The sequence below is a fragment of the Protopterus annectens genome, chromosome 3.part0, assembly GCF_019279795.1.
Source record: "Protopterus annectens isolate FY-2018-M chromosome 3.part0, PAN1.0, whole genome shotgun sequence".
Classification (NCBI taxonomy): Eukaryota; Metazoa; Chordata; order Ceratodontiformes; family Protopteridae; genus Protopterus; species Protopterus annectens.
The window spans coordinates 459,206,530-459,227,265 of NC_056731.1; the positions used below are offsets into that span (position 1 = coordinate 459,206,530).

General features: G+C 44.7%; 1 protein-coding gene across 1 annotated transcript in view; it reads right to left on the minus strand.

Moving 5' to 3' along the window:
* The window catches only part of MARCHF6 (membrane associated ring-CH-type finger 6), a 2,699,933-nt gene that overhangs the window by 1,162,172 nt on the left and 1,517,025 nt on the right, over positions 1 to 20,736 (minus strand). The window contains exon 17 of the mRNA XM_044064887.1: positions 11,843 to 11,880. Coding sequence (XP_043920822.1) covers positions 11,843 to 11,880 — 38 coding nt within the window. The remainder of the gene's footprint in view (positions 1 to 11,842; positions 11,881 to 20,736) is intronic.

A 20,736-nucleotide genomic window follows, 5' to 3' on the forward strand; every position in this document is an offset into this window, starting at 1 on the left:
GCCAGCAAAACCAGCTTTGACATGGCTGACGGAAAGAAAGGGCTGTGTGAGGTGTAAAGTGACAGTACACTTCCTCAGCATTTGGTCAGTCACCAAAGCATTCACTGACAGACTTGAAGGTTCCATCTACACAGGTATCAATCATCCTAGAGTGCTGCAGATCACACTGAAAAGCATGGGAAAAATTGTCACTAGAAGCCTGCGACTCCCCTCATCCTCAAAGTGACTGACTGGAGTGATTTGAAGATGGCAGCTGACAGAGATGTACAGCTCTCCTAAAGTAAATGCACAGAAATTGTTTAAAAAAAAAAATCAGTAAAAGTTATTTTTACAGCATTTAGTTACTGACTACTAAATATGCTGCCTGGATGCCAAAAAAAAAAAAAAATCAATCAGGAAAAAGGGAAAACTGACCACAAAGAAGAAGAAACCACTACCCAGGAAGAATCTCACCTTTCCTACCAGTAGAGGGCGGGAGGGGTAAGCCCTGAAAGTACAATGCTAGAACAAGAAAAAAAAATACATGTCAACACACGGGCATAAAAACACACCAAAAAACATGGGAGAAGGAAGGAGGGAATGGCTACTGCAGCAGTGATCATTTGAACATCTGATGCTATGGTAAGTTTAATTTACACAACTGTACTATGTTCATCGCATTGATCGCTGCTGCAGTAGTCTTGGCTATATGGGTAGATTATCTTAGCTAACTACATTTGGAAGGTGGAAGAACAGTCCAGGAGCCCCTGAAGAAAGGTCCTAGCAAAGCTTGATCTGGACCTAGAGAAGGAATAAAACTCATAAGTGCTTTGTAAAAGTTATGTACAGAGGCCCAAGGAGCAACTTCTACAATACGTCAGGAATCCAACAGTTTCCAAAAACCCACAGATGAAGCAGAGGCCCTGGGCGAGTAAGCTTTAACCCTGCCTGGAATACTTCTGTTAAGGTGGGTAAAACATAATGCAATAGCCATAGATAAGCATTTAGAAATGCTCTATCTTGAGACGGGTTGCCTCTTCATACCCTCACAAGAAATGAACTAGTCCAAAGATCTGAAAGATTCATTTCTATCAAGACAGTATAAGAGCTGTCTGTGGATATCAAAAGTATGGAGTATCCTTTCTCCTTCATTTTAGGTTCACGAGAGAAAATGCAGAGGACAGTTTGACTTCAACTAATCTCTGATGCCACTTTATGTACAAAAGGATTAGCTCTCAAAGAAACCCTGTCCCTATGGAAAATGAGACTGTGTTGACTCACCGTAAGAACTTGCAACTTGGATACCCTTCTTAAACAGGTCAGAACAAGCAGTAAAACTGTTTCCATGTTAAGAACCTCAAGTCAGCCAGATAAGCTGGTTCAAAATGGAGCAAGTGTTACCTTCTCTGACAATTTAAGGTCCCAAGGACAGGCCACTGGTTTTCCTGGAGGCTTCTTACACAAAACCCATCTCAAGAACACTGACATGAGACTGCACTGAAACAAGAGGATCCAAGGGCAGACATGCCGAAATGGCAGATAAATTAACCTTGATAGAGGAATAAGAAAGGCCATAGGTAGCAACTAGTCCTGGATGGGTGCTACTTATGTTGCTAGCAACAACTAGAAAACATTTACTATTTGCTAATATATGCATTTCTAGCAGCAGGCTTTTTTGTCATCATTAGTACCTGGTGCATGGCATCAGTAAACAAGTACTTAAAAGGAATTAAGATCTTATGATTCAGACAGTCGACTGACGTTGACTAATGTTGGGGTGTATCAAACACCTTGTTTTTGGGTGAGTAGATCTAGTCTGAGGAAGCTTGTGGTAATAGTCCCTGGATATTTCCAAAAGAAGGGAGAACCATGGCTGCCTGGGCCAAAAGGGACACACCAAAATGACGCTGAAAATTACCTTTGAATCTTCAGCAGTACCCTGATTATTAGCGGAAAAAGTGGGAAAGCATTCACAAACATTCCTTCCCAAGGAAAAGAAATGGCATGCGTCTTTCAGGCCTTCTTGCATGTAGTCCTGGAACAGAGTCTTGCCAGTTGACTGTAAAGAGAGGAGGCAAAGAGGTGTACTTCAGAAACTTCACACAGATGGATCAAATCTTGGAAGATGCTCTGATCTAGTTTCCACTAATGAGGGTTTGCCATGGTCCTGCTCGGCTTGCCTGGCACACAGTTTTGCTCTGACGAAATGTAGGATGCCTGTAGAGAGAGACTGTGCTCTGAAGCTACACCCCAAGCTAGCACTGCTATTCTGCAAAGGGAGTACGACCTGACCCTCCCTTGCTTAGTGACCCACATGACTTGGTATTGTATGTAAACACCAGAGGTCCAGGAACCAAAGATAAATCAGAGTGTTGACTGTCTTGATCACGGCAAGCATCACCTTGATATTTGCTTGCATCTGTTTTTGGTGTCAGATGTTCCTTGCACTTCTATCCCTCCTGAAACTGCTCCCCAAGCAAAGCCCAAAGATTCTGTGGTGACTGAGAAGTTAGAGGAGGAGACCTAGATTTAAAGATATCTGTTGTCTCCACCAAAAGATTTCTCTTCTGACAAACCTCAAGTGCTGGGACCAGAGAGATCTCAGATGCCACTGCATCTTTCTCATGTGTGGTCTTGTCAGGGGTATAATGAGAATCAGATGCTGTGAGACCCAAACTCCTGAGGCATTCCACTCTCAGTGACCAGAGTCTAGGTGGAACACCTTAAAAACAGATGTAGAAAAATATTTTTCCCATGAAAGAAAAGCTCTTTGAACTAAGGTGTCCAGTTGACATACCAGGAACACAATCCTGCGTGAGGCAGTCAAGACTTTTGAATGTTCTCTTTTGGAATCCCAGCTTGTGTAAGAGAACTTTCACTCAACACAGAGATTCCTGACACTTAGAAAAACACTGCAAACAATAACAAGTCATCTAAATAAGGAAAAGTGTGGATACCCTGTTCCCTGCAAAGAGCTATAACTGGAGCTAGACACATTGTGAAAACTCTTGGTACAGCACAGCCGATAAGGCAAAAAAATGATAATCTGATCAATACAGACAAAACCTTAAGAAATGTCTGAAGTCTGGATGAATAGGGATGTGATAAGTATCTCAAGTCTAGTGTTAAGAGGAAACTTGATAAAGGAAGAGGTAACAGGTTGTGAAGTGACATTTTGAAAAAGGGCACCATCAAAAACAGGATTAGGAAAAAGATATCCAGAACTAGTTTCCAATTTTCTTTTTTTTTTGCACTAGGTACATCCTTCAATAAAAACCCTTCCCCATGTACAAAGGAAGAACTGGTTCTATCACTCCTTGGAACAGCGTGTGACGCAGAACCCATGGAAACAATCTGATATGTAGGATAAGAATAACCTCCTAGAAAGGAAGGATTTCTTCCCACTGTCATCAGTAACCTTGGTGAATGTTTTTCAAAACCAATTTGTGTGAAACAATCTGTTGTCATACGTTTTGGAAGAAGAGAGGCTAGGGTGGGGGTGGGTGGTTGGAGGGGGGGGGGTCACAAGGTCTCAAAAAATTCTTGGTTATGGGAGGTTCAAGACTTCTTTTTTGGGACCCCCTTACCATTTTCTTCTTAAATATCTGCTTATCTGTATTTTGCTGAGACTGTCTATTTTGTTTTTTACCAAAACTAGATGAGGAGATAAAAAATTGTTTGGAAAAAGAGGGCTAAAAATTCTTAAGAGATTCCCTAGATTAGCTTGCCCCTTAAATCACACTTTTAAATCACCTCTGCAACAGAGGGGCGAAGCACTAAAGCTCTATCCAAGTGAGAATTTAAAGTCTCATTTTTAGCATCATGAGAAAAGTTTGGAGAATGCAAACATGCAAACCTCCTCAAAACAGTACCAGTGGCCATAGTCCAGGAAAAGGTATCAACATAGTCATACACACTGTTAAGAAGTAGTGACGTGTGCATTAGAAGAAACTAATTTAAAGCAGATTTCTCCTCACACAGAAATTAAAAGTTCTGCACTCACCATAACTAGGTATCTCTGTTGTCCAATTTCATTCTTCCTCAACCCATGGGTTCGTAATCGATCCCCTGACCCGACTCAGCCTCATACTCCAGACTTCGGATCCAATTCTAGAATTTCTCCCAGCTACTCAATGCCCTATATCATCCCAAATTATTTCAGACTGAGTTTGTTGACATAGGCCTCTACAGTTAGACAGACAGCAATAGCTGACAGAGAAAAGGGCTCAAACCTAGAACTGTAGGTTCCAAAACACAGTCCTACAGGTGTCTAAAAATAGAGGGATGGGAGATAGATGGGATGGAAGCTGAGGAAGAATGAAAATTAACACAAGTCTACTTATGGTGAGTATATAAAACTTCTACCCAATGTTGTTTTCATTCCTCCTCAACCCAAGGGGCATAGTTCACAGCTATGTTAATCTCAGGTGGCCAATCATGGAAGGATATTTCAGAGTATGGCCAAACCAAAAGTGATAGTTTCTAGATATAATATTAAATTCGTAAAGAGCAACAAAGGTATGAGCATTGCAGCATGTGGATGCTGCGCAAATATCACTAGATGTTCTAGACCAAAAAGGAGATGAAGCAGCCATGGATCTGGTTGAATGAGCCTTAGGTGGTTTGGGTATGGCCATGCCTTGCTGAAAATAGAAGCATGAAATGGTCTGCAATACATTTTGCTTAAGTGACCTTAGATATTGTGAATCCTAGCTTTTTGGTGAAAAGGAAACAAACTGTTTATCTGATTTTCTGAAATGCTTTGTCCCATGAAAATAAAATCGTAGTTAGCCAAGTAGATGAAGCATGTACTCTCCTTTATTTGAAAAATTTGGAAAGAAGCCACTCTGGGTAAAAACCCCATCTTTATGGAAAATGACGTAAAGGGTTCTTGAGGAAAGAGCCTTGAGTTCGGATATCCTTTTTGCGGAAGTAATAGCTACTAAAAAAAAAGACTATTTTCCATTAATGGATTTTAAATCAGGTTTAGCTGAAGGTTCATAAGGCTTCTGAATTGGACCTTATAAATATAACTGACATCCCAGGGAGGTGAAGGATCTGTTACTGGTGGTCTGAGAAGAAAAACACCCTCTAGGAGTGCTTTGCATAATTTGGACGAAGCCAAAGAATAATTTCTCTCTTCTGTGGAAATTAGAAATGGTTCCCTATTAGATGAACGAATGCTTAAAATGTCAAGTACAACATGCTTGACAGCTTTTAAGTGACTGTTCATGTAAGCGAAACCAGAGAATTTTGAAACAAGGAGTTTCGAAACGTTACAGTGGGCCAACCATGAGGAAGCCAACGGCTGACATCAGAACATTCACTCTCTCTCACATTTCTTACAGTCCTTCACTGTGGTGCGGTCTCGACATTCACCCTGTGTAATTTTCTGACAGTCTTCCACTGTGGTGCGGTCTCGACATAAACCCTGTGTAATGTTCTGACAGTCCTCCACTGTGGTACGATCTTCAGAGCTGGCATATTTAAGTAGGGGAGTGTGGGGGGGCACAGCCCCCAATTTATTTTGTCAATTTTTTTTTTTTGGGGGGGGGGTTGTAATGGTGTACAGTTGGCCAACTATAACTTTTCAAAACTTCTTCTTTTGATATTCTGGGGTTTCGATTAGATGAACGTTTGTTTAAAAGATGTCGCGCATGTCGTACTCAACATTTTAAGCATTTGTTCATCTAATATAGACCCTTAGAAATAGCTTCCACTTGTAAACTACTGGTAGAGAAACTAGCTCATTTTTAACGATAATGGCTAAAATTTCAAGAACTGCAGAAACTAGAGCAGAAAAAGGTTCAAGCTCATTTAATGCCCAAATGGAGAATCTTTTCCGCTTGCTCTTGTAAACTTTCTTAGTAGACTCTTTGTGAAGCCAAATAATGGTACATACGGCAGAAAAAAGCCTGGGGTGTCTAACTATTACTGGAAGTGGAGAAACCATGTAGTTATACTTTGAGGGTCTGGATATTGGGATGTTTGATCCCTGATGGGTAAGAGAGGAGATATGGAGATGACTCCAGTATCTATAGAAAATAAACAAAGGTCAGACCATAGGAAGGGGAACCATACATGTCTAGGTCAGAGGGAGCAAGGAGGATGACTGAGCTTGTCAGCCAAATTGCTTTCAGCAGATAATTGGGAATCAAAGAAGACAGGGATAAGAATAAAGGCGACCAGGGAGCCAAGCATGGATTAGAACATTTCTCAGTGACTCCACCAGAGAAGGGATAACAAATTAACAGCGGTTACTGCACTTGTTGCGAAGAGAGACAGAGGATGCAGCAAGGTTGGCCCCAATGACGGAAGTTCCTTTCCATCACAGATTGATTGAGATACCACTACTTAGGCATCAAGATGGATCTGCTTAGTTTGTCTGTTAACCCAATGGTTCTCCCGAAAATGTGCATTGAACTACAAAGCGGTCTGATGCGATTGTCCATTCCTACACTCTCCTGGCCTCTCTGCAGAGTGGATAAGACAGAGGTCCTCCTTGTTTCTTGATGTACCAGACCACAGACATGTTGGTCTGAATTGCAATAGTCTCCTAGAGGAAGAGCATCTTGAAATGCCTGCAAAACAAGTAAGACTGCCCTCATCTCCTAGTACACCGATACGCACACTGGTCTCATGGGGGGACCACATGCCTTGAACTGTACTTCCCAGGAAATGACCCACAATCACGCTGGAAAGTGTCTGTTGTCGCTGTGGCCAATGGAGATGGCAAATAAAAGGACAGCTAGATGAATTTCATCCGAATCCAGCTGTAAATTGTCATTTGCAGATTGGAGTTAGCCTGAATGGAAAGGAGAGGAGTTGACATAGAATGGACCACTGAAAGTACAGTTGTATACCTACCATAAATGTAGATGTTAGAGTGTATTCACTGTTGCAGTCATTACTCTTGGGTTATCCTGCTGGCAGGCTACCCGCAGTCGGCCTGAATTCCAAAGTCCTGGTCCGACGTCAGTTGCTGTCACCTCTTCCCTGACGTCAGTTCGCCAGGGGTATACAAGATGCAGCCGACACAATTTTCTTCAGTTTTTCTTGCCCCAGATGTCAGGTGCCTCCAAAAGGGTAGGCTGAAAACATTGCTTATAAAAAGCATGCACTAAAACAAACATTACCTTCATCTACAGGGAAATACACCACATAGGTTGTATAGAATAGAGAAGTACAGATAAGTCACAGCAAAGAAAGGGGGATGGTGGGTGGGTAACCTGGACTGCATCAGTGAATACACTCTAACATCTACATTTATGGTAGGCACACAACTGTACTATGTTCATCGTGTTTCACTGTTGCAGTCATTACTCTTGGTTGAATCCCAAAGTTGAGGTTGGGTAACTGGGTCTAAACAGAATTAGGAGTGGCTATGAGGCCCTGCAGAACTGCAGTGGCAAAGCCTGCTCTGGATTTAGAGTAAAGAGGTAAGTGATAGTGCTTAGTAAAAGTGTGCATTGAAGTCCAAGTTGCAGCCTCTCAAATATCCTTGGTTGGTACTCCTCTGAGGAAGGCTGCTGAGATGGCTGCTGCTCAGGTCGAATATGGTCTAATGCCCTTAGGCAGTGATTTGCCATGTTGTGAATAGCAGAAATGAATGCAGTGTCCTATCCATTTTGAAATAGTCTGCGTTGAGATAGCCTTTCCTTGTGATCCTGCAGCATATGCCACTAAAAGTTGCTCAGTCTTTCTGAAAGCTTTAGTTTTGTCCAAGTAGAAGTGCAGCTATCTGTGTATGTCCAAAGAATGCAGAAGTCTCTCCCCTTTATTCTGTGGGTTTGGGTAAAAAGTAGGCAAATGAATGGTTTGGTTAAGAGCCACACTGGACACTACCTTAGGCATAAATGTTGGGTTTGTCCTTAGAAAAACCCTGTCCGGATGGAAGATAATAAAAGGTTCCACAGCCATTAATGCCTGTAACTCTGAGACTCTTCTTGCTGATGTTATTGCTAGGAGCAGAGCTGTTTTCCATGATAAGAATTTTATCTCAGCTGTATTGGCTGGCTCAAAAGGAGGCAGTGTGAGTTTTTCCAAGACAAAATTAAGGTCCCATGCAGGTATTGGTGCTCTCCTTGGAAGTCTTATGTTTTTGGCCCCTCTGAGGTACTGCTTAAGCAATGGATGTGAAAAAATAGGTGGGTCCATATTGTAATGAGCTGAAATGGCAGAGGCATGGATCTTAATTGAGGAGAAGGATAGGCCTTTGTCCAGCATCGCAGTTAGGTATTGTAAAATCTGAGGAATATTTGGAACCAAGCAAAGAATATCTCTTCCATTTTTCTGCATAACATTTTCTGGTGCTGGGCCTCCTGGCCTCCAAATTAACATCCATAACCACTTTACAGAGAGAGGTGTATTCAGAATGGTTACACTATCCGCCATGCAGCTAGATTTAGGCTTCTGATTGTTTTGTTGGGTCAGTAAATGAGGAATTTGAGGCAATGTCCAGGCTGGGCCTTGAGACGAGCTCCTTAGGATTGGGTACCAGTGCTGGCGTGGCCAATCCGGGGCAATCAGTATAATTTGTGGCTTCTCGTCTGACCTTTAGGAGTACCTTGGGGAGGAGAGGCAGTGGAGGAAAGGTATATACTGTAAGGTTGTTCCAGCTGAATGACAAAGCATCCACTTTCCATGCTTGTTTGTGATAAGCCCTTGTGCAGAATCTCTGTAGTTGGCAGTTGTGAGGGGGGCAAAGAGATCTATTGTCAGGGCATCCCCATTTCCTTGTTATCATGTTGAAGATTTGTGGATCTAGTTTCCACTCGTGAGGATACATGAGGTTTCCGCTTAATTCATCTGCCAGAGGATTTGTTTTTCCTGGCAGGAATTGTGCTTGCAGGTGTACTTGGTAAGTCAATGCTGTGTTCCACAAAATCATGGCTTGTCTGCAGAGGGGGTAGGAATGTGTGCCTCCCTGCTTGTTTATGTACCACATGACTTAGTATTGACCGTCTTTATCAGCAGCTGCCCTGGAAGAAGTAGGCCCTCGAAGGCTGTCAGGGCATTTTGTACAGCTAGCATCTCTTTTTGATTGATGTGAAGATGCCTTTGGCTTGCGGGCCATGTGGCCTGAATAAATTTTCCTCCCATGTGGGCCCCCCAGTCATAATCTGATGCATCTGTTGTTAGTGTTTGCCTGGCTGTGGGTAAAGTGAATGGCTGTCCCTTGTTGTGGTGACAGGCCCACCATCAAAACTCCTGTTGCAGGCAGGGAAAGAGTGAAATTAATGATTCCAGGCTGTGGCAACGCTGAGTCCAAACACTTTTTGGATACCATTGTAGCTTCCTCATATGCAGTCTTGCATATGGAATTCGCAGAATGCAGGATGCCATGTAGCCCAGAGCCAGCAGAATTTTTCTTGTAGATAACTGGGTCTTTGTTGCCATGCTTTCAAAGTAAGAAGTCAGTTGCCTTTGTCTGGCATGAGATAAGCCATCTGGGCAGTTGTATTTAAGCTTGCACCCAGTAATATCTCTTGAGAGGGTACTAGTTTTGATTTATTTTTGTTTACTGTGTACCCTAGGCAAATTAGTAATCTTTTTACAAACGCCAGATGCTTTAGCAGAACGTCTTTGGTCTCTGCTTGAATAAGGCAGTCGGCCAAGTAGGGATATATTTGAATTCCTCTTTGTCTGCAAAATGCAATTACTGGGGCCAGGCATTTTGTGAAGACCCTGGGCACAGTAGATAAGCCAAAGGGCAGTGCAGAGAATTGGTAGTGCATTGAGCCAGCTATCAATCTGAGGTATCCTCTGCAAGACTGTCTGATTGGGACATGCAGGTATGCCTCTTTGATGTCCAAAGTTACAAGCCAAGCCTTCTTGCCCAGCATGGGCAGAAGCTGCTGCAGAGTCAACATTTTGAATTTTGGAACGTCCAGAAAAGTATTTAGAATAGACAGGTCCAGAATTAATCTCCAGGCTTTGTCCTTTCTTGGTACTAAGAAAAGTCTTGAGTAAAATCCTTGTCCCTGCTCTTGTTGTGGCACTGGCTGAATAGCCCTCATGTCCATGAGGGCTGTAATTAGTTTTTGTGCCTCTGCCCATTGATTGTGTGGCAGGTCTGGCATACCTTTTGCCTTTGGAAGGGTGTGAAAGTGGAACCTGTAGCCCTGAGAGACTATATTTAAGACCCATTTGTCCTGGGTGATCATGTGCCACTTTTGTGAAAAAAGTGCTAGCTTTCCCCCTAAGGGTGCTGCCAAAAGAGAAGTGCTTGGCATTGGCAGAGGGAAGTCATTGGGACTGTTTCCTATATGGCTGTGATTTGTCTTCTCCGCTTTTGGAGGTAGAATCACCCCATTGTTTGGGCCTGTTGAGCCCTGGGGCAGTTGTCTGCCTCTAGGGCATTTGTATCTGCCTCTTTGTGGCCTGTCTGACACTGGAAAGGACCAATTTTTAGAAGGCCTGTTCCTGCAAAATCTGGGTGGCTGTACCTGTAAGAAATCCTTTACTGTCTGCATAGATTTAGCTTTATCCTCCATTTTCTTCAGCACCTCTTCTGCCTTAACACCAAACAAAGTATCATGCTGTAATGGAGCATCCAATAATTTTGCTTTAACATGATCAGGCATATTCTGTTCCTTTAACCAAGCATGCCTTCTAATTACGAAACCTGTAACAGCGGCCCTGCAAGAGGCCTCCAGTGAATCAAAACCACATTGCAAAGTATGCTTTCCCACTTGTTCAGCTGCATGAAATAAATCCTGCATTTCCTTGTTCTTAGAACATTCCGAATTTGTCAACATTTTCTGTTTTAGCAGAGACATTAAGTATAGCTGATATTTATAAAACTGACAATTTAAAGCCCTTACAGCCAAGGTAGCAAAAGTGTAAACATTTTTCCCCCATCTGTCCAGTGTCCTTGAATCTCTATCTGAGGGGACAGGGTTTTTTGCAGTAGAGGCCTTGACCCCTTTGGGACCCTGAGATAGAGTTTCTGGGTCAGCAGCAGGGTTTTCATATAGAAATTTATGAGAATCTCAAACCCTGTAGTATCGGTCTGGCTTAACAGGTGCAGGAGGTAAAGAGTCGGGAGACAGTCTGGACTCTGAAAATACATTATTAACAATGTCTAGAACAGGTGGAATAGCAAGAGGTCTGTGCTAAGGTAGTAGAAGAAAGTCTCTGAGCCTTTTCTTAAATTCTGAGTAATCTTGGCTATCCCAGTGGAAATGCTCACTCATGGTATGCAGGGTTTCCCCAAAGGAATAATCCTCAGGAGGAGAAGCTGAAGGAAAAGATTCTTCAGCATCAGAATCCTCATAGGGAGGAATAGAGTATCCCTGTTCTGAAGAGGAGTCAAAGGAAATGGAAACCTGATCAGAGGAATCATATTCAGTGTCTTGCCTAGGCCTCTTAACAAGAGGGGGGTGGGAACCCCTGATCAAAGTAATTAGGTCTTCAGCCATTTTGAACATCTGTTTCTTAGGCATGGAAGTCTGTCCTGGAGAATGCTGTACTTGTTTACTTGTCTTTAAAGCTGTTTTAGTCTTTGTCTTGGATGCTGAAGTTGACGATATAAAGCTGTGTAGGTCTGAAAACACCTTCAGAAGCCGATGCCTGCTCAGCGGCTCTGTACCCATCTGAGGGATTAGTTTCCGAAGGCCCAATACCTTGAGTATCCAGAGGCCTAGTTGTCTCCACGTGGGAGTCGGAGGCAGCCTGTGGCTCTGAGGTAGCGGGTGTCAGGGGCTACGAAAGCACCTCACTGAGAACCAGCGAACTGGCGACTGGCCTAGAAGAGGCTTCATCACTGTCTTTGGACCTCGGATGCCTGTCCTTTTCTTTTTCCTTGCACGTTTTATGAACTCCGGTCATTGGCTGTTGCGACAGCATTATATAGTTAAACTTTCAGCCAAAATAATGAAAAGCAAAATCGTACTGACGCTTAATAGTGCGTTGGTTAAATCTAGCACAAAACCGACAACTAGCAACGTCGTGGTCAGGGCCTAGGCAAGGAATACAGTAAGAATGAAAATCCTTATGAGGTATTTGCTTCCCACAAGAAATACAATTGTTAACTATTTCTGACATCGGTCTGAAGCAAGAAAAAAGTTTCCCTAACGGGGTACTTAGCTTTATTGAAGACTTTGGATCTGAAATTCAATTTTGAAAATCTCAGGAGTCGGCCGACGGGCACTTGCGAACTGCTTTTGCTTCAGGCACGGCGTGGCAAGAATGACTGAAGAAAATGGTGTCGGCTGCATCTTATATAGCCCTGGTACACTGACATCAGTGAAGAGGCAACAGCAACAGACGCTGGACCAGGACTTTGGAATTCAGGCAGACTGCGGGTAGCCTGCCAGCAGGATAACCCAAGAGTAATGACTGCAACAGTGAAACACGATGAAGATCAGCTAGAGTCCATTAAGGGACATACAAAGAAACATGCCAGGGCAGTTGTACAATTGCTGCTGTGGGAGCCTAATGCTTGAAGTACTGATCTTGCTGGAGGAGATGGATGGAAAGTAGATGAACCTGATATCCATGATGGTAGATATGCAAGGAAGTGGTAGTAAAGCTATCTGCATTGTTATAGTCCGTAATGTACCAATGAACTCCAGGCTCTGGACTGGTGTCAGGTTTAATTTGGCATAATTTGTTATCCCCAGTGATTGGAAAATCTGGATCAAGTAGCCCCTGGAATGTAAGAGAAGATGCTTGGAGAGGGTGGTGAGGGGCCAGTTATCCAGATATGGAAACACACTGAATCCTCTGAATATCAGATGAGCAGCCACCACTGCCATACATTTGGAAAACACCCTGGGGCCTCTGGTGAGTCCAAAGGGCAGGGCTCAAAATTGGTAGTGACCGTATCCCAGCTGAAAGCGTAAATGCCTTCAGGAGTGCCTGATTATTTTGATGTGATGATATGCATCCTGGAGATCTATCAAACACATCCAATCATCCTTGTGAAAAATAGGTAGGATGGACTGTAGCATGACCACTTGGAACTTTGACTTCCTCACATATTGATTCAAGCTGCTTAAATCCAAAACTGGTCTGAGGTCTCCTATTTTCTAGGGCACGAAAAAGATGCACAAGTTCCAAAATCCTGTTTGATCTTGTGAGACCTCTTGGATGACTAACAGCTTTTGAAATTCTTGTGCTGCATCCTTCCTCTGACTGGATGGAACGAGAGGAAGTTTCTTCTTTTAGTGAAGAGGGGGTTTGGAAAAATGGAATAAAAACCTCTAGATATGATTTTCAGCACCCAGGTATCTTTTGTTATATTTTCCCAAGATTCTGGGTGCAGTGATGATTGTCCCCCATCTGTCTCCAAAGTTAAACAGCAGAGCAGTGCTTCGGGAGCACTGAAACAGGTCAGTCTGGAAATAAATCCCAGAAAGTACAGTTGTGTACACTTAACATAAATGTAGATGTTAGAGTGTATTCACTGTTGCAGTCATCACATTTAGGTTATCCCTCTGCCAGGGTGGCCCTCGGTCGGCCAGAATACCAGAGGCTTAGTATTTCTGTCTCAGTTGCTGTAGCTTCAGGACTGACGTCAGGTCGTCAGTAGTATAAAGTAAGGCAGCTGATGCCATTACATCAGTTTTTCTTGCCCTAACCTGTCAGCAGCCCCCAAGTGGGAGCCAGGTTCTGGTGGAAGAACCACACCAGTAGAAAGTAAATACCAAAATGTTCCTTGTAAGGAGAGAGAAGAAAGAAGAGGGTGACGGAGGGAGGGAAAAGTACAGTTTTGTACACTTAGCATAAATGCAGATGTTAGTGTATTTACTGTTGCAGTCATCACATTTGGGTCATTCCTGCCAGGGTAGCCCTCAGTCGGCCCGAATACCAGAGGCTCAGTATTTCTGCGTCTGTTGCCGTTGCTCCAGCACTGACGTTAGGTTGTCAGTAATATTAAATAAGGCAGCTGACACCATTACATCAGTTTTTCTTGCCCTGTCAAAAGCCACCAAGAGGGAGCTAGGTTATGATGGAACACCACCACCACTAGAAAGTAAATAAAAGTTCCTTATAAGGAGAGAGAGACAAGGGGGGATGGAAGGAGAGAAACCAGGACTGCAACAGTGAATACACTCAAACATCTAAAATTATGGTAAGTGTACAGAACTGTACTATGTTCTTCGTGTTTCACTGTTGCAGTCATCACATTTGGGTTGATTCCCAAAGCTGAAAAGGGTGGAGGTAGTCAAGAAGACTGTGGGCTGGCTAGGATGCCCTTCAAGACTGCAGTGGCAAAGCCGGCCATGGATTTGGATGGTAATGCTTGGTGAAGATATGAACTGATGTCCATGTTGCAGCCTCCAGCAGGATGTCCCTAGTGGGGAGCTGTCTGAGGAATGCTGCAGAGGTGGAGATTGTTCTGACAGAATGTGCCCTGAACCCCCCCCCCCTCTTGGGGGGAGGTTTCCCATATTGCTTGTAGCAGAAATGGATGCAGTGTGCTATCAATTTTGAAATTGTTTGGATATGGCTTTGCCCTTTGCTCCTGCAGCAAAGCTGACTAACAATTGATCAGTCTCACTAAATGCTTTAGTCCTGTCCAGACAGAATATGAGCTGTCTGTGCACATGTAGAGTGTGCAGCATCCTTTCCCCCTTGTTTTGTGGATTAGGGGAAAAAGGAGGGCAAATGAATGGATTGGTTGAGAGCCACACTGGACACCACTTCTGGAATGAAGGATGGGTTAAGTTCTGAGGAAGATCCTGTCAGCATGCAAAATGATGAAGGGCTCTACAGCCATTAGTGCTTGTAGCTCAGATACACTTTTTGCTGAAGTGATGGCCAGAAGCAAGGCTGTCTTCCATGAGAGAAACTAACTCTGCTGAAGCTGCTGGTTCAGAGGGGGGCAGGGTGAGCTTTTACAACACCAAGTTTAGGTCCCAAGCTGGGGTAGGTGCTCTTCTGGGTGGCCTCAAGCTATTAGCCCCTCACAGGAACTGTTTGAGGAAAGGGTGTGAGAAAAGAGGTGTCTGTACTGAAATGAGCAGAGATAGCAGAGGCATGAATTTTAATAGAAGTAAAGAATAAACCCCATGTGCAGTAGGTCAGCAAGGTAATCCAGAACGAGAAGTAGGGAGGGCTGTACCGTCCCGTCTCCCTTAGCCTGGATCCAGGTCCAAAATCTTTTCCATTTGTCAGCAAAAGACTTTGCAGTGCTAGGGCGTCTGGCCTCACGTATAACCTCTAGAACTTGTTTGCTGAGAGTGGCAGCTTTTGCAGTGGTCAGGGAATAAGCCAGGCTGCCTAACTGAAGGTCTGCAAATGGGGATGCATGAATTCTCAGGAGTGTTGGGATCTGAGGAAGATGCCATGGTGGCAGAGGTGACAGGCTGCGTGGCAGTGGGTACCAGTGCTGGCGTGGCCAGTCTAGGGCAATCAGGATTGTCCTCGTTTTTTCCTCCCTTATTTTGAGCAGTACCCTTGTAATGAGCGGTAGTGGGGAAAATGCATAGACAGAGGCTGGCCCACTGGAAGGATACAGCATCCACTTTCCAGGCCTTGCAGTGAGGCTCCCTGGTGCAGAACCTGCTGAGCTGATGGTTGGAGTAAGAAGCAAAGAGGTCGACCTTCAGAATGGCCCATTTCTGAGTTACAAGGGTGAAGGTTCTTTCGCCTAGCTGCCACTCGTGTGGGTCCAGAAGATTTCTGTTTAAGTTGTCTGCCACAGAGTTTAGAGAGCCTGGCAGGAATTATGCTAGCAGGTGTAGTTGCATAGCTGAGGCCGTGTGCCAAAGGGTCATGCAGAGCCTGCACAGAGGGTACGAGTCAGTCTCTCCCTGCTTGTTGATATACCACATCATGGTGGTGTTGTCTGTTTGGATCAGTAGAGCCCCAGGGGAGAGTAGGGGTTTGAAAGCTGTCAGTGCATGCTGGACAGCTAACATCTCTTTTTGGTTGATGTGCAGATGTATCTGATGTGGGCTCCAGTGGCCCTGTATGCACCTGCCATTCAGGTGTGCACCCCCAGGCAAAGTCTGATGTGTCTGTGGTGAGGGTCTGGGCGGCATGGGGTTGTGAGAAGGGTAGTCCCTTGTTGTGGAAGCTGCCGCCCACCAAAGAAAATCTTTCCTTAAACAAGGTATCACTGGTGTAAGAGTTTCCAGGTCTTGAGAGTGTTGACACCAAAGGCTTAAGTACCACTGTAGTTTCCTCATATACAGTCTGGCATATGGAATGAGTAGAATGCAAGAAGCCATGAACCCAGAGCTTGCAGGATTTTCCTTGCGGCTAACTAGGGTCTGGTGGCTAGTTAAGAGAAATAGGCTGTCAGGTAGGTTTGCTTTTCTGGTGTAAGGAATGTATATCATAAAAAATGTCCAGGCTTGCTCCCACCAATATAATTTTTTGGGTGGGTACTAGTTTGGATTTCTTTCCGTTGTTACTATACCCTAGGGAGGTGAAAAGGTCCTTTACAAAGGCCAGGTGCTTGAGCAGCTTTTCCTGTCTGCATGAATTAGGCAGTCGTCCAAGTATGGGTAAATTTGAATATTTCTTTTTGGCCTCTGCCCATTGGTTTGGGGGAAGATCTGGGAACCCTTTCGGGGGTTGGTAGTGTGTGGAAATAAAATTTCTATCCCTGGGACACTATGTTGAGGACACAGCGGTCGCTGGCAATTGTGGCCAAGGTGCTTGCGTGAAAAAAGAGTTTTCCTCCTAAGGCCAAGTGCAGGTGGGCAAAGGGAGGTGGTGGAAGTGGAAAGTCACTGAGTTTTTACCATGAGGGGGTGGGGCTTAGCATTCCCTGGTTTTGAAGAGGAGTAATTCCATTGCTTAGATCTCTGCATTCCCTGGGGCTGCTGTCTGCGGAGCCTGCTTCACTGGGGTTTGAGCTGAGCTGACCTGGAGGGAGCAGGAAAGGACCAGTGCCTGGATGGGCAATGTCTACTGAACCTGGGTGGCTGGACCTGCAGGAAGTCCTTAGCTGTCTGAATAGATTTAGCTTTTTCTTCCATCTTTTTTAAGACCTCCTCTGCCTTGGTGCCAAATAAGTTGCCTTTGTGCAAGGCTGCATCCAATAATTTGGATTTGACATGGTCTGGAAAGGGCTGTTCCTTAATCCAAGCATGCCTTCTAAGGACAGAACCAGTGACTGCTGCCCTGCAAGATGCTTCTAGGGTGTCAAAACCACATTGTAAGGTGTGCTCAGTTACTTGACTTGCAGAATGCATTAACTCTTGTAACTATTTTCTGTATAAGCATAAATATAATTTTTTTTTTGTTTGAGGAGTTCGATGGTATGTTGTTGGAATTTTGGCATATGGAACTGACAATTTAGTGCTCTAACAGCAAGAGTAGCAGAGGTGTATACTTTTTTACCCCATCTGTCTAATGCTCGGGAATCCTTACTCGAGAGAGTGGGATTCTTAGCAGAAATACTTTAATTCCTTTAGGCCCTTGAGAAATAACCTCAGGGTCAGCAGTAGGATTTTTGAAAAAATATTTTTGAGAGTCTATAGTACTCTTTAGTACCGGTCAGGTTTCCTGGGAGCAGGAGGGAGGGTGTCAGGAATCAAACTTGCTTCCATAAAAACACTATCCACAACATCCAGGACAGGAGGAATGGCCAGAGGTATGTGCTGTGGAAGATCTAAAAATTCCCCGAGTCTCTTTTTAGACAGAGTAGTCCTGACATTCCCATTGGAAATGCTCCCTTAAAGTATGTAGGATTTTTCCAAAGGAAAAGTCCTCGGGTGGAGAGGCTGAAGGAACTGATTCCTCTGCATTACAATCCTCATAAGCAGAAAGGGGTTGTTCAGAGTCATTGGACTCCTGTTCAGATAAAACTACTGGGGACAAAACTTTCTTTTGGAAGGGGTAGCTTGGCTTCCCCGGATCAGCATTATAAGGTCTTCCGCCATTTTAAGCATTTGTGACTGAGGCAAGGAAGCAGATGCCTGAGATTGGGTCATCAAGTTTCTTGGGTGTGGTTCGTAACCTGGGCCTTAAAAATTTGTAAGTTTTTGAAAAAAACCGGTAGATGCGAAAGTAGTAGTCTGTGTCGAGAACTGTTAGTGCAAAGTACTTCCTCGGAAGCCGGTGCCTGCTCAGCTGCTCCGGACCCATCCAAGCTAGAGACACATCCGCAGGATCCTTAGTCGATGAAAAGTCTTGTGGCATACCAGACTCTGAAAGGGTCTCAGAAGCAGCCTGCGAATCCACAGAAGCGGGCATCAGGGGCTGTGAAAGCGCCTCACTGAGGACTGGAGAACTGACGACTAAGCTTAACGGAAGCATTGGTAGGTTTGGACCTGTGCAGTCTCTGTCTTTATTCTTACATTTTTTTTGGAAGATCTGCAGTTGGATGTCTTACTGAAGCCATATCGGAATTCAAAGACAGAGCAAAAATATCTAGCTATAATAAGGGGCCGACGATGTAGAGTGCTGGCATTGAACAAAGCACAAAAGTGACAGCGGGGGACATCGTGTTTTGGGCCTAAGCAAGTGATGCAGTAAGAATGAAATTGTGTGTGTGGTACTGGCTTTCAACAGGCGAGACCACTTAACTTTTTCGGACATCGGTTAGAGCAAGAAAAAAGGATCTCCAACGGGGCACTTGGCTTTAGAAGACAGCAACTTCAATTTGGAAAATAAAAACTCAGGTAGCAGCCAACCGGCACCCGTGCAAACTGCTTCTGCTTTGGGCTCCTTGGCAAGAAAGACTGATGTAATGGCGTCAGCTACCTTATTTTATACTACTGATGACCTGACATCAGTCCTGGAATGACTCCAACCGATGCAGAAATACTAAGCCTCTGGTATAAGTGCCAACTGAGGGCTGCCCTGGCAGTATGTGATGAAGAACATCCAGGACTGCAACAGTGAATACACTTGAACATCTATATTTATGTTAAGTGTACACAACTGTACTATGTTCTTCATGTTTCACTGATGCAGTCATCACATTTGGGTTGATTCCCAAAGCTGAAGAAAAGGGTGGAGGCAGTAAAGGAGACTAGGGGCAGGCTAGAATGCCCTGCAAGACTACAGAGGCTAACCCTGCCCTGGATTTGAAGAAGACAGGCAGGTGGTAATGTTTGGTAAAAGTGTGAACAGATGTCCAGGTGGCAGCCTCCAGGATGTCCCTGGTGGGGACTCTCTGAGGAAAGCTGCAGAGGTGGAGGCTGCCCTGGTGGAGCGAGTCCTGACCCCCTTGGGTGAGGCTATCCATGTTGCTTGTAGCAAAAATGGATGCAGTGTGCTATCCATTTGGAAATGGTTTGTTTGGAGATGGTATTGCCCTCTGCCCCTGCAACAAAGCTAACCAGCAATTGATCACACTTTCTGAAGGATGTAGTCTTGTCTAGATAGGATATGAGCTGCCTGTGTACATCTAGAGTGCAGAATCCTTTCCCCCTTGCTCTGTGGGTTAGGGAAAAAGGTGGGCAATTGAATGGATTGCTTGAGAGCTACACTGGCCATTCACTTTGGGCATAAAGAATTGGTTAATCCTGAGGGATACCCTGTCAGCATGGAAGATTATGAAGGGCTCCACAGCCATGAGTGCTTGCAGCTCAGAGACCCTTTTGGCTGAAGTGATGGCCAGAAGGAAACCTGTCTTTCAGGAGAGAAATTTTAGCTCTGCTGAAGATGCTGGTTCGAAGGGGGGTAGGGTGAGATTTCCAACACAAAGTTAAGGTGCCAAGCTGGGGTTGGTGCTCTTCTGGGCAGTGTCAAGTTGCTAGCCCCTCTTAGGAATTGTTTGATCAGAGGGTGAGAGAAATGGGGCTGCTCAGTGGGGAAATGAGCAGAGATAGCAGAGGCATATAATAGAGGAAAAAGAGAGACCACTGTGTAGCAGGCCAGCTAAGTGATCCAGGATGAGAGGGAGGGAGGGATGTGCCATACTGGCTCCCTGAGCCGGAATCCAGGTGCAGAATCTTTTCCAATTGTCAGCATAAGACTTTCTAGTGCTAGGGCGTCTGGCCTCATGTATAATATCTAGAACCTGTTTGGCAGATTGATCGGGGTTAGGGGTTGGCAGCCAAACTGTCAACTTGAGGGTCTGCAATTGGGGATGCATGAATTCACCTTCCCTCTGGGTCAGGAGGGTTGGAATCTGAGTGAGATGCCATGGGGACAGGTTGTGCAGCACTGTGTACCAGTGCTGGCTAGGCCAGTCTGGAGCAATAAGAATTGTCTTTGGATTTTCCTCCTTTATTTTGAGCAGTACCCTGGGGATGAGAGATAGTGGAAGAAAGGCACAGACCGATAGACTGACCCAGGGGAAGGACAGGGCACCCAATTTCCAAACCATGAAGTGATGCTCCCTGGTGCAGAACTTGGTGAGCTGATGTTTGGTGTGGGTGGCAAAGAGGTCTACCTTCGGGGTGCCCCATTTCTGAGTTATTAGGGTGAAGTTTCTTTTGTCAATCTGCCACTCGTGTTGGTCCACAAGATTTCTGCTTAAGCCGTCTGCCAGAGAGTTTAGAGAACCTGGCAGGAATTGTGCTAACAGGTAGAGTTGTATGGCAGAGGCCGTGTGCCAAAGGGTCATGGCCAGTCTGCAGAGAGGGTAGGAGTGAGTCCCTCCCTTCTTGTTGATATACCACATCACACTGGTGTTGTCTGTTTTGATCAGGAGAGCCCCTGGGGAGAGAAGGGGCTTGAAAGCTGAAAGCTGTCAAGGCATGCTGGACAGCTATCCTCTGTTTTTGGTTGATGTGCAGATGGATTTGCTGTGGGCTCCATTGGCTCTTTATGCACCTGCCATCCAGGTGTGCACCCCAGGCATAATCTGATGAGTCTGTGGTGAGGATCTGGGCAGTGGGG